This window comes from Plectropomus leopardus, chromosome 20 (assembly GCF_008729295.1).
Source record: "Plectropomus leopardus isolate mb chromosome 20, YSFRI_Pleo_2.0, whole genome shotgun sequence".
Taxonomy (NCBI): domain Eukaryota; kingdom Metazoa; phylum Chordata; class Actinopteri; order Perciformes; family Serranidae; genus Plectropomus; species Plectropomus leopardus.
This window is the reverse complement of record NC_056482.1, coordinates 23,661,155-23,673,405: the sequence shown is the minus strand read 5'-3', so window position 1 is coordinate 23,673,405 and position 12,251 is coordinate 23,661,155. Positions and strand designations below refer to the sequence as shown.

The following is a 12,251-nucleotide window of genomic DNA, read 5'->3' as shown; positions in this document are numbered from 1 at the left end:
CAGTTGTGAATGCACCCAGAGTGCACTGCAGCCTCACAGTGCCATCTGCTGGTTCTGGAGTCTCAGTGGATCATGACACGGTGCTGTGGGACACTGAGGCTGTGTTGTGTTTCTTTGGTACTACTCATTTTTGTGATGCCAGACAAATGGTGGAAAAATCTGGCAATAAAGTGAAATCAAATTCTTTGCAGGGCTTCACTTCAGTGTTAGTCATTCCACGGATTTGTTTTCAATTAGAGGTCCCATTTCGAATATGCCCAATAAAATAGGAGAACAATAAAAAATAGAAGAAAAACAACACCAGAGTACACATTGGACATATTCAATAAACAAACATAAGTATTTAATGTCCGAAAAGAAGTAGGAGGAAGTGAATACTTAACAAATCATACTCCCTTTTTTCAACTTTTATTTAAAAAAGTTCATTTTAAACATGAATATTCTCGATTTCTGCCCCAATATTTACCATTCACACCTTGATCTAATCAAACAGGAAATAAGATCATTCTGAACAAACAAATACACACACACATCACAGAAGAAAAAAAGCATCAAAACAGAAAACAAAATCACACTTTCAAAAGCTTTTTCCTGATCTTGCATCAGATCTTACTGTGACTGTTCCCCTCTCTGTTCTACCATCTCAATATATTGTTTTTAAAAACATGTAAATTCATTCAATTTTTTACATGTTTTCAATTCTACACTACATTTGTTTCATAAATTAACACCTTTGACTGTAATACAGTGATATTTTGCTTTAGTCCTCATCTTCTATTTATCTTTTTTATCAAAATAAATGAATATGATCATTTCATATTCACAGTTTGCTTCTAAATTTGCATTTTGGTCCTGTTCCGTCATCCTCTCTGGGATTATTTACAGGGTGCTGCAGGAACACAGGGTCCTGTGGGTTTTCCCGGAGTAACGGTAAGTGCTTATTATAAATTTGCAAATATTTCAGGCAAAATATTATTGCTTTTGACCATTTTCTTCTTTACAGGGTAACAGGGGACCAGATGGGGACAAGGGGGACCCAGGACCTAAAGGCGACAAAGTAAGAGCCAGCTGCTTTCTGTTCAGTCAATAACACTCAAAAAAGAGAATAATACAGCAATTCTGAGCTTCATGCACCTCTAACTTATTTTCAGAGCAACAGTAAGCGGCTGCTTAGATACAAACCATAAATGTTGTTGTCACTCGTAGTATATCTGACCATGCTCCATTTGCCAGAGTTCACTTGCTCACAGTATGTGATGGAGATGTTAAATGTGACTGATATCTCTCTCATGTCTGCTCGGGGAGTACTTTATGAAACTACAGCCAGCAGCTGGTTAGCGTAGCTTAGCACACAGAGTGGAAATAGGGAGAAACAGCTAGCCTTGCTCTGTTTAATGCCAACAAAGTTTGCCTGCCAGCACCTCTAAAGCTCAAGGGTTAACATGTTATGTTGTTTGTTTGATTTGTACAAAAAATAACGTGTTGGCAAATAGCGGGCTTCATGTAAGATTATATTTTAGGAGATGTTACACTGTCGAGTGTAAGAAGATGAAGTTTCTTAATTAAGTTCTTAATTATCATATACACAACAAATACAGAAGCAGTTATCAGTGACTCTCTTAGGTCTCAGGCTCCCTCCAGCAATGCAATTAAATGTGTTATTTAAAAAGATAATGCCAGTACAAAGCAAAATGAGAATCTCAGACATAAAGTAGTGCAAGTCAAAATATAAGGATAAAATATAGCATAAAGTGCAAAATAAAGTAAGATAAACAGTATTTGCAAATAAATGAATTAAAATGCATGCAAGTTTGTCTTTAGTTTGTCATATTTTGGCTGGTGGCAAAAGGCAGACGAGCTGTACATGGCTGGTGCCACAGGTTTGGACCACTTGTGAATTTTATTCGTATGTGTGGATCTTGCATGAGGCAGTATGGTTTTACTGGAGTTATGTGCAGGACTATTTCTTGACAGGTCACTTCCTGGTTGTCTAGCAACCTTATGGTACAAATAAGCATATTTCCCAAAATGCAGAGTAATGTAATGTAATGTTTTTTTTTATGATTTAGAGCAATCTCTGTGCCTTTTAATACTGAAAAAACATTCATTTCTGTATTTTCCTCAGGGTGATCAGGGGGCAGTAGGTATTAGGGGTCCTCAGGGAGAGAGGGGCCCCACCGGCTTCCAAGGTTTTGAAGGCATCAAGGGTCAACCTGGCTCCAAAGGCACCGAGGTGAAGTGGACAGCACTGTAACACCGATCTACATTGATAACTTAACTTTGACACTCTGAAAAAGAAAAGAAAGAAATTCCAATTAACATGGTCAAGCTTTAAAATGCTAATTGTAAAAAATGCACAATTCTTCCAAGAAAATATGAAATGAAGCAAATATTTTTTTAAATGCAGTCTATAAATAATTTCTGATGATGGAGCTCAAAGTTTTCAGATAACATGCCATATATTTTAGCTTTTATGACAAGTTCATTGCCAGATTATTAACCCACAATGTAACATGGTATTTGCAGCATAATATTGTATTACATGTTCTTTTAGCCAGAAGAAAGAAGCTGCCTGGTGAGGGTGAAAAATGAGATAAGCTTGACTGATTTTATGTTTTTTCATCCAGGGCACAAATGGAGAAAATGGTCCTCAGGGAAAACAGGGCAGCCGTGGGTTAAAGGTCAGTGATGATTTGTGCGTCTCAACACCTAGAAATGTCACATGACTTCATATGTTGTTCCAAACGTCACATTTAACTGTGAAACACTAGAGCTGTCAGTGGCCCCCTGCATGTATATTTAACAATCTAATATTGTGCAGTGGAGAACAACATTTGACCGTAATAATATGAATTTAATATGTTCTTGCTTCTGCACATGGTCAGGAATATTAACAATGTGCCATATGCTTTGAGGAATTTGAGATCTGTGCTATATTTCAGTCTAAAACGCAGTGAATAGAGTTATAGAAGTATTACCTATTAAAACATCCAGTGTGATTCTTCACCTTTCTGTTATGCATGTTATTATGTAAATAAATGGAGCACAGGAGATTAACAAATTTTTACCAACTTTACTAAAATATCAGCAACAGCTACTAGTGGTAGCTTACATGGCTTAACATTCTGGACTCTCACGGTCTCTACCTTTCATTACTTCTCTACTTATATCGTTATTATTCAATCGTATAGTGACAGCTGCTGGTGAGGGAGCATTATGTCACTGACACTGCATATGAAGTGCATACTGTATGTATCTGTGAACATAAATGTGTTTATTTGCAAAGGGGACCTTAATGATTATGACCAAAAAATCTCTAGTTCTAAGTATTTTGAGACTGTTTGACATCGGGATGACTCAGAATCAGTCCCATTGTCATTATGTCTGTAAACTCACTTACACATTAAAATCTGTAACATAATTTAAAGGAGCACTTAAGCCCCAAGTTACCATTTGTATATCAATTACTCACTCTGTCTTATATCATATTTATATATATATATATATCATATTGCGATGAACGAAGAATCCCAGAAATTGAGAAAATTCTTGATGAATTGAAGTCGTTGGGGTACGCATTTAAAAACATTATCACGCCCAGTTTAAAGACACAAATCAGGACAACACAAAAAGTTACAAAGCACAAATGAACAGAGTTTTTTACTGGATATTGATGTTTAACAGTCACTAATATCTGAACCTCCTTGAAGGGAAACAGGGGACCAGATGGACGTAAAGGCAAACCAGGACCCAGAGGGAACAAGGTACATGAATTTTAAATAAAATATTTATATAAACACAATAGAAACTTTATAATATCCATTTTTATTTTCCTGACACAGCTTCTTGAGTTACCTGTTGTATAAGCTGATTTGTGTTCGTCATTGATGTCCCCTTCGGTCTTTTCTGTCCTCCAGGGTCGGACCGGACAGAGGGGCCACGCTGGCCAACCGGGCCAATCGGTAAACTTACAACCTGTCAGAAATTATCTGAAAAGTTGTCTACCCTGAATTCTATCTAAAACTGGTCATTAGTTCAAATGCAGATCTTTAATAGTTCTGAACATTGGTGTGACAAATATGTCCATACTTAGCAGTTGAGATTGTAACGGTGCACAAAAGTAACGGTTCGGTTTATACCATAGATTAGGAGTCATGATTCAGTGGGGTTTGGTACGGTAGGCAAAAATAAATTCACATGTTGGGTCATTCAGCTTACGGGTCATTTACCTTTTATCTGCACTATCCATGATGTGACCGACTCGCAAGCCGATCTGCTTGTTGTGCTAATATTCAGGGAATAGGTCACGTATGTGAACTTTGTTATGTGCATCAATCTACATACCATGTATTCTGCATGCACCAGACCGTGACCCCTGTATCATGACAGTTCGGTATGAATACACAAACCGTTACATCCCTATTAACAGCTACATGTTTCTGTTTGAGATCAACCTTAACTCTCTCTTTACACCCAGCTGTCATGCTCACCTGCAGAGATAAAAACACAGAAGTATTGTTTAGATTTTTTTACATTGCAGAAAAAGCTCTGCAGAATGAACAGTGTACATGTGTGTTTGTTTGTTTGTTTGTTTGTTTGTGTGTGTGTGTGTGTGTGTGTTTGTGATTGATTCCTCGCAGGGTTTGCCGGGGCCACCTGGACCAGAGGGAGCAGAAGGAAAGCCTGGTACACAGGTTCCCATTCTCTATCATATTTCAATCCCATCACATCTGTTGTTTTGTCTCTGTGTCCTCCTCTCCCCACAACACACTGTGCAAACATTTAATATTCTGTGTATTATTTCTTTTATCATTCCAACGACTTATTTCACACACATCATTACCAGTCTTTGGTATACAGAGAAGCAAGCACCACATAGTTTATTACGTTCTACTAAATTCTCTCCAGTAGTTTTCTATCTGCTGGACGGAAGCTTAAAGGAGAGACATACTGAGAGACTGCAAAGGTGAAAATGCCCTATAAGTGTCAAAATCGTCTGCCAAGCTGAGTGGTCACTCTGATGTTGTAATCTTTGGTTTGGCCAGCAGGAGGCAGTATTTGTACATTAGAGCAGCACTGTGATGTGAGCTGTAGTACATTATGAGTTCTACAGTAAATGATTCAGAGTTCCTGCTTCATCTCCATCTCATTTATTCATCAATTTGTTTTGTCCAATATTGAAAGAGAGCACTTAACTTAACTAACAATTTAACTGTAATGAAGGCATATAAAAAGTTTCCATCTTTATAATTGACAATTAGTTCATTCATTGAATTGCAGATTTACAGAAAAGTAATTCTGGTAATCGGTCCATAAGTCAAGTCTTTTACAAGGACAAATGCCAAACATACTCTGGTTTTTGTTTTAGCTTCTCAAATGTGAGAATTTGCCAGTTGTCTTTGTTTTATACCATCGCTGATTGTTAGACAAAGACGTCACCTTAACCTCGCAATGGACAATTTTCTGCCATTTCATTTGGCTAAATTATGAACCATGTGATTAGGAAAACTAATCAGCAAGTAACTAGATAATGGAAATAATCGTTATTTTCAGCCCTAATTGAGTGCCTCACCTTTAAAAAGTCTCCACTGCAGTTTCACCTGTATCCCAACAGTGACATAATTGGAAGAAAATGTGTAAAAACTAATCAAAGAACATTATAATGAAATTGATTTGAGATTTTGGGAAATGCACTCAATCTCATTCTTGCTGAGGGATTAAAAGTTTCTTATCTTGTTAATATGAAGCTTTTGCCAGCGGACAGTTTAGCGAAAAAAACACTGGAAAAAGTCCAGCAAGCAGATCTTCTTAACCTTTAGACTGAGCCCGCTTCCCTTCTGTTTCATGTATTTACACTTCAACAGTCACTCATCACATCCTGCCACCTTACTGCCATCCGACTGTTTCACCTTTTGGCATATTTTCCACAAAGTGTATGTGAGGGCAGAGGGGAATCAGCGTAGTACTACCGACATGATTACCAGTATCGACATAATATCTCTGATTGGAAATTATTGTTTTATTTGCTTTTTGCTATTAGCACTGTCTTTCCCTAACCTTTACTGGTTTTCATTGTCTTAACTTCATTGGCTTAGCAACGGTCCTCGCTTTCAACTTTATGCTTCTTTGCTGTGGCCATATCTGTTACTTTGCAGGAAGTATATGATGTTAGGTAACCATTAGTTTGCTTATTTACCATCTGTCTATGAAAACACATTAGTTTCGCCTACAGAGTTCCTACTTGGTGCATGATTTGTCATCATGAAGTGAAGAAAATAAATGTAAAGTGATCTTGCTTGATTTACCAATGTTGAGTTAATCTTGCTGTATATTTTTTAAGCCGAGGGCCGTTTAAAATAAGTCTGAGTGCTACACTTGGCCCCACTTTGACTGACTTAAAGGATCATTTTGGTATTTCTCAACTTGGACCCTTATTTCCCATGTTTTTGTGTCTAAGTGACTGATGTAGAAAACAGTTTTTTAAAATTAGATCCAACAATAAGCTAGAGCACTGCAGCCAGCAGTGCCAAAGCAGGCTGCAGTGTAACCACTCAAGGCATTTGCATCGCCAGTTTACGTCCACACAAAGTGCTTCTTTTTGCCTCTGACACTATTTTTTATTCTACGTGGATGACAACACAATGGAAGGAACCTACAGAGTAAGATCTATTTTGTTGACCAGAACAGCCCCGAAATCACAATCGCCAAACACACCAGACTCCATTTAAATAGTCATTTTAGCATGTACAGAGCCAGCATATTTTCACATCTAACTGGGTGAATTGAGGATTTATTTAAACCAAATCAGAGGTGGTGATTGTTGGAGATGTTGAAAGACAAACCAAGATGGTTTTGTGGGCTTTATTTGATTTCATTGACTTTGATTGAAGTGTGTTTAACAATGATAAAATTACTGTATTTTTAAATTCAGTCCATTGTGTTTGGCAATTGCAGTTTCTCGGTTGTTTCAAATAAGATATTACTCTTAACAAAGTCTACCTCTGTAGGATCCTTTGCACCTGTAAAAATAATCTGAGCTGTCAGTGACAACAACGAGCACTTAAAGTGGATATAAATTGACGGCGCACAACTATCCATTAGCATTACACTGCAGCCCATTTTTGCTGCTGCCATTTCAGAAATTGCTGTCTCCATTACTCACTTAGACACAGAAACATGGGAAAATAGGGTCCAGGCTGAAAAATACCAAAGTTGCCTTTCAACCATATTGCAGTAAATGTATAATAATCTTCTTGTAACTTTGGCTTCATATTTAATGACCTGACTTTGAGATTAGATGACTTTCATGTTCTGAGTTTCTGATTTAATTCATTAAAGTGATGATATTTACTGTCTGCACTCTGAATGACCTCTGCTGTTGGGAAAAATTGCATTGTTGGTATTTTCTCCGTCTCTCTGTTTCAGGGTCCCTCTGGAGCAGCTGGCAGTGGCGGCAGTAAAGGACCTACGGTAAGACTTTTAGCCTCAGGATGACCTCTGCATCCACTTCATGACATCATCCCTCCAACTTGGCTTTTTTTGGCTTTTTGCCACAAGCTGCAGGGCTCAGATGAATAAAAACACATTATTCCGGTTTTACAAGGCAGGCGAGGATTAAAAATGGAGGACTTTACTGATTCATGAGCAGGCAAACAGAAAAAAACACTTGCCCCCCCCACCCCGAAAAAAAAAGTTTTAATAAAAGAGAGAAGCAGTTCAGGATATCAGGTGTTAACTACTAAAACTACTTAAAGTGCCTGGGGCTTGTTAGAATTCATATGGATGCGTAAGCACGCGTGTGATACATACACACTCAAAATTTACATGTGGTATACCATAGTCTTTGGTCAAAAGTATGTGGACACTAACATTTCATCCATATCATTGTTGAACACGTCATTCAGCCAGATGTTAAAAACTTGCTACAAGAGTTTGTTCTCATTCAGCCACATGAGTAGCAGTAAGATGCAACACTGATGAGGTGTGGCCGATTCCATTTCATCCCAAAGGTGTTGAGTCTGAGGTCACAACTTGGTGCAAGCCTGTTCACCTGGTTTTAAGCACAGGGGCAGCGTCATGCTGAACCAGGACAACTGTTGCCCCAAAGTGTGAAGTGCACTGCATGGACATGAATAACCCATTTATGATCAGGTTTTTGGATTATTCAATTTATGTGTTTGAGCATGTAAACACCATATTCAGTTTATATTGAAATTTTAGCAAAACACATGTTTAGGTGTGATGAGCATTCAACTAAATAAGTCATTCAACTAATCAGTGTTGTTTGCAGTGAATTTAGGAGAAACAAACTACATTTCTTCACAAATTCAAGGTAACACTTATTGATTTTGTCTGTGTGGGGGAAGTATTCCTTTAATATCTGCAAATATACTGCTACTAAGTAATAGGTTAAGTATTACCAAATTAACAGTCACCACATTATTGACTTCTCAAGTTAATAAAGACAAATACAGCTTTAAAGAGCCTTAAATTAAATCTTAATCACTAATACATTACCCATAATGGCATGGTCAAATTAAATTGGCCAAGAAACAATTAAACAACAGATTAAACGACTATCAGTTAAATACTGAATCAGTTCATTTAAAAGAATAATTTAACAGCTCAGTGCACGTTTGTTTATTGCTAGAAATAAAAGACAGTTTGCTCTACATTTATGTTTTTTGGTCAGCTCTGCAATTCTCACAATGTTTTCTCAATTCTTGTGGCATCGTCTTTTTTTGTTGCAACTGTTCAATTACTTGTGCTACTTTTCCAGGGTTTTCAAGGAATTGCTGGAGAGCGAGGAGCAGATGGCCCACCAGGTTCCCCGGTATGCTTTGTTTTCATTCTGCGGTTTTGTTATTTTGGAAGACAGAGGACTCAAAGACTGGAACTACCATGTCAAACTGAGTTTTGCAGAGACAAGTAGAAGTTTGCTGTGGAAATGAACAAATCTGAAGCAAACAGTACAGCTCGAGCAAGAGCAGTTGTGTTGATTGCAGATCTGTTTTCTGTGACACAAATGTTTAAGCCTACAGGGTTGGCTTAAACATTGAGAAAATTTATGAGAAACTGAGCTGAGGTAAAAAAAAAAAAAATGCAGTGATATCATCTATCTAATTTAACTGCCAGTCAGATAACAAACAAGTATTTTTTTCCCCCTAAATAACTAAAAAAATGTATGCTTGATTTATGCAGTCCTACTCCAGTGTTTACTTGTTTTTATGCTTGTTTTGTTTTATGCTGTTTTAAGTCAGTAGTACTTTGAGATTTGCTTATTATTATTATTTTTTATTCCTGTGAATATGAATGTTGTTTTAAATGAAAAGTAAATCACAATTATTATTATTATTGTTATTTATTATTATTATTATTATTATTATTATTATTATTATTATTATTATTATTATTATTATTATTATTATTATTTCTGTGAATCTGTACTTTGAGCCATTGGCGACAAGTGTTTTTATCTGACAGGGGCCACCAGGGAAACCAGGACCTCAAGGATCACCAGGACCTCCAGGAGAAAAGGTGAGTCGACAGGCACAGAGCGGTCATGACCTCCATGACATCAACACCCACTGATATCTGTTGAGTGTTGTCAATATCTATTATGTGTGTGTGTTTTTTCAGGGTTTCATGGGAAACCGGGCATGGAGGGACCTCAGGGCCCAGTAGGCATGTATGTAAGTGATTATCAGCAGGATTGCACCTGTGCCACCTTTTCACAGAATTTATATAATGTTTTGCAGAATAGCTCAAGAACAGTCTACTGCACCTTTCCTGTTACCTGTACTTGTTAATCAGTTGGCACAAAATATTTAGGTTTTGTAAATCAGAACAAACTGATGCAGCAGAGCTTGATGCAATCACTGAAGAGTAAGATGTTTTCACTAAATATCTTGCATGTGTAATTATAATATAAATGTGAAACAAGAAGTTTGTTATTTGAAATCAACATGTCACGGTTCACTGGGAAGAACCGAGCATTTAGCAAAGCTATATCTGGTGTGAGATTATTTTTTGGTTAAGGCTAATCATAAAGTGTTTTCCCAATTACTAGAAAAACTAACACAGCGTTACAAAAGACAGACTGGAATTGATTTTCGTTGTGGATTTTAAAATCTTCACACACACAATTTGTTGTTTATAGAGGAGATTGTTTTGTGTAAATTATGTCCTGCTGAAATAAACACAGCTCAAAGAATTCCCAAAGAAATTTTGGAATAAATGTAGGTGAACTTATGATACATCAGAGTTCTTCAAAGTGATACAGATGTATTTAAGTTATCACAAATTTAACAAGAAAAATAGTATTTCTCTCCTCCTTGACACTACCTACAGTCTGCATAGATTCCCACAATTATCTGGCAAATGTTTCATAGTGCTGGATGAGCCTTTGTCACATCAACTGATGATGATGTTGTTCCCTCTACCATCAGGGTATCCAGGGGAATGTGGGCATGCGTGGGCATCCAGGGTTCATAGGAGAAAGGGTAAGGTCATCTTATTCTCACCAATCTCTCATGGCAAAATCCAAAATATATATTTTACCTGTAGTGCTATTCATCAATGTTGATAATTTTTGATTGAGTTGTGAGTTAATGACAGCGTGAGATGTACTGTTAGCTTACTGGTGCTACGTGAAATAGCAATAGATGCATTTTATGGGTGTAGTTCTACAGGCAGAAAATCGTACTTACATGAAATTGCTCATGACAAGTTCTGCGGATTATCTTGAATAAGTGGATCATGATTTCTGGAAAGAAACGGTGATGGTGAGCATACCAAGCTGAGTGCCATCTAGTCTTATTATACTGGAGAGCAGGCCGACATCTCTACGGCCGATATCTCCAACACTCTGCAACTCACACCAAAACAACACTGACTGATAAATAGCACTATAGGTAAGAGGAAAAAAACTTGATTTGGGGGTTAACTGTCCCTTTAAAGTGTTGCAGAAATAAGCTTTGTTGACTGCTTTCTTATTCAGAAGAACAAAATTGATATATATATACTTAATCAGACATTTGTGCAAGCACAGTGCAAACCTCTATTAGATGTAATGTTTAAATCTCTTTGTCAGCAAAACCACCACAGCATCAGCTATAATAGACAATACAAACTTTTCTTTTTCCTCTGTTCCAGGGTGAGCCAGGTTTACGAGGTTTACCTGGACCTGTTGGGAAGCCAGGACCTCCAGTAAGTGTCTGTAGTTTATTTTTGTTTTTTTTATTTCCTTTCTCCTGACCCCTGGGAACTGTTTGGGGTATATGAGAGTAGGATAGAGTATTGTTCAGAGGATTTGATTAAGACAGCAGCCATGATAGGGTCACACCATGGAGGGTTTGGTCAATAAAAGTAAACCGGTGGATTGTGCAGCTGGTGTGCAGGGACTGGCTATTTATGGAGGCGAACAGGTTGCAGTGATTGATTTTGTCGGGGCCACTGGTGGCAAATCTAATAGCAGAGTGATCGAGGACAAATAAATTGCTCCATGCACTGTTCTCCAGCCTGTCCCCTGCAGCATGCTGTCACACTGACATCCTTATTGACAAAGCAGCTTTTTACGCATTACATCACATTGCATATGACATTACAGCTTTGTTTTCATGTGCATTGTTTAACAATGGTTTGTAAAAAGATATGAAAATGACGCAATAAAAAAATACATACGGTAGAGAAATATAGAAAACCCCAAAACACAACAGAAAGAAATAACTTGGGCATCCAAAATCTATGTTATAATCTGACACATCCAACACAGGTGACTCACCTACAAATCAGTGCTCATTGAGTTACTTAGCTACAGATTCTGGTTTAATTGGGTAGTATACTGAGGAAGCTTTTGAACGCAGGAAAAACAACACTTCTTGAATTTGAAAGCAAAGAAATGCAAGTAAAAAGAGCTCTATGTTATGATTACCTTTCCTTTCATGCCTCTGCACTGTTGATAGCCATGGCCAAAGGCATTATATTTACCATTCGTCCCATTCTCGTGAACGTGGTTTCTCAAGAACACTTTGAGGGAATTTCTTTAAATTTGGCACAAACATCTCCTTGGACTCTACAGTGAACTGATTAGATTTTGGTGGTCAAAGGTCACTGTGATCTCACATATGTCCCATTCTTATGAACGCAATGTCTAACGAATATCTGAAGGGGATTTCTTGAATTTTGGTACAAACGTCCATTTGGACTCAAGAATTAACTAAACTGATGAGAATTTTCTGGTCATAGGTCAC

The 12,251-nt window shown here is 37.4% G+C and overlaps 1 protein-coding gene across 1 annotated transcript in view; it reads left to right on the top strand.

Annotated features, from left to right (window-relative positions):
* si:ch211-196i2.1 (collagen alpha-1(I) chain) overlaps nucleotides 1-12,251 on the top strand; it is a 102,999-nt gene that overhangs the window by 71,672 nt on the left and 19,076 nt on the right. Inside the window, exons 24-36 of the mRNA XM_042509703.1 lie at nucleotides 886-930; nucleotides 1,004-1,057; nucleotides 2,126-2,233; nucleotides 2,628-2,681; nucleotides 3,711-3,764; nucleotides 3,918-3,962; nucleotides 4,641-4,694; nucleotides 7,426-7,470; nucleotides 8,780-8,833; nucleotides 9,484-9,559; nucleotides 9,640-9,692; nucleotides 10,449-10,502; nucleotides 11,155-11,208. Of these exons, the coding sequence (XP_042365637.1) occupies nucleotides 886-930; nucleotides 1,004-1,057; nucleotides 2,126-2,233; nucleotides 2,628-2,681; nucleotides 3,711-3,764; nucleotides 3,918-3,962; nucleotides 4,641-4,694; nucleotides 7,426-7,470; nucleotides 8,780-8,833; nucleotides 9,484-9,559; nucleotides 9,640-9,692; nucleotides 10,449-10,502; nucleotides 11,155-11,208 (750 nt within the window). The remainder of the gene's footprint in view (nucleotides 1-885; nucleotides 931-1,003; nucleotides 1,058-2,125; nucleotides 2,234-2,627; nucleotides 2,682-3,710; nucleotides 3,765-3,917; nucleotides 3,963-4,640; nucleotides 4,695-7,425; nucleotides 7,471-8,779; nucleotides 8,834-9,483; nucleotides 9,560-9,639; nucleotides 9,693-10,448; nucleotides 10,503-11,154; nucleotides 11,209-12,251) is intronic.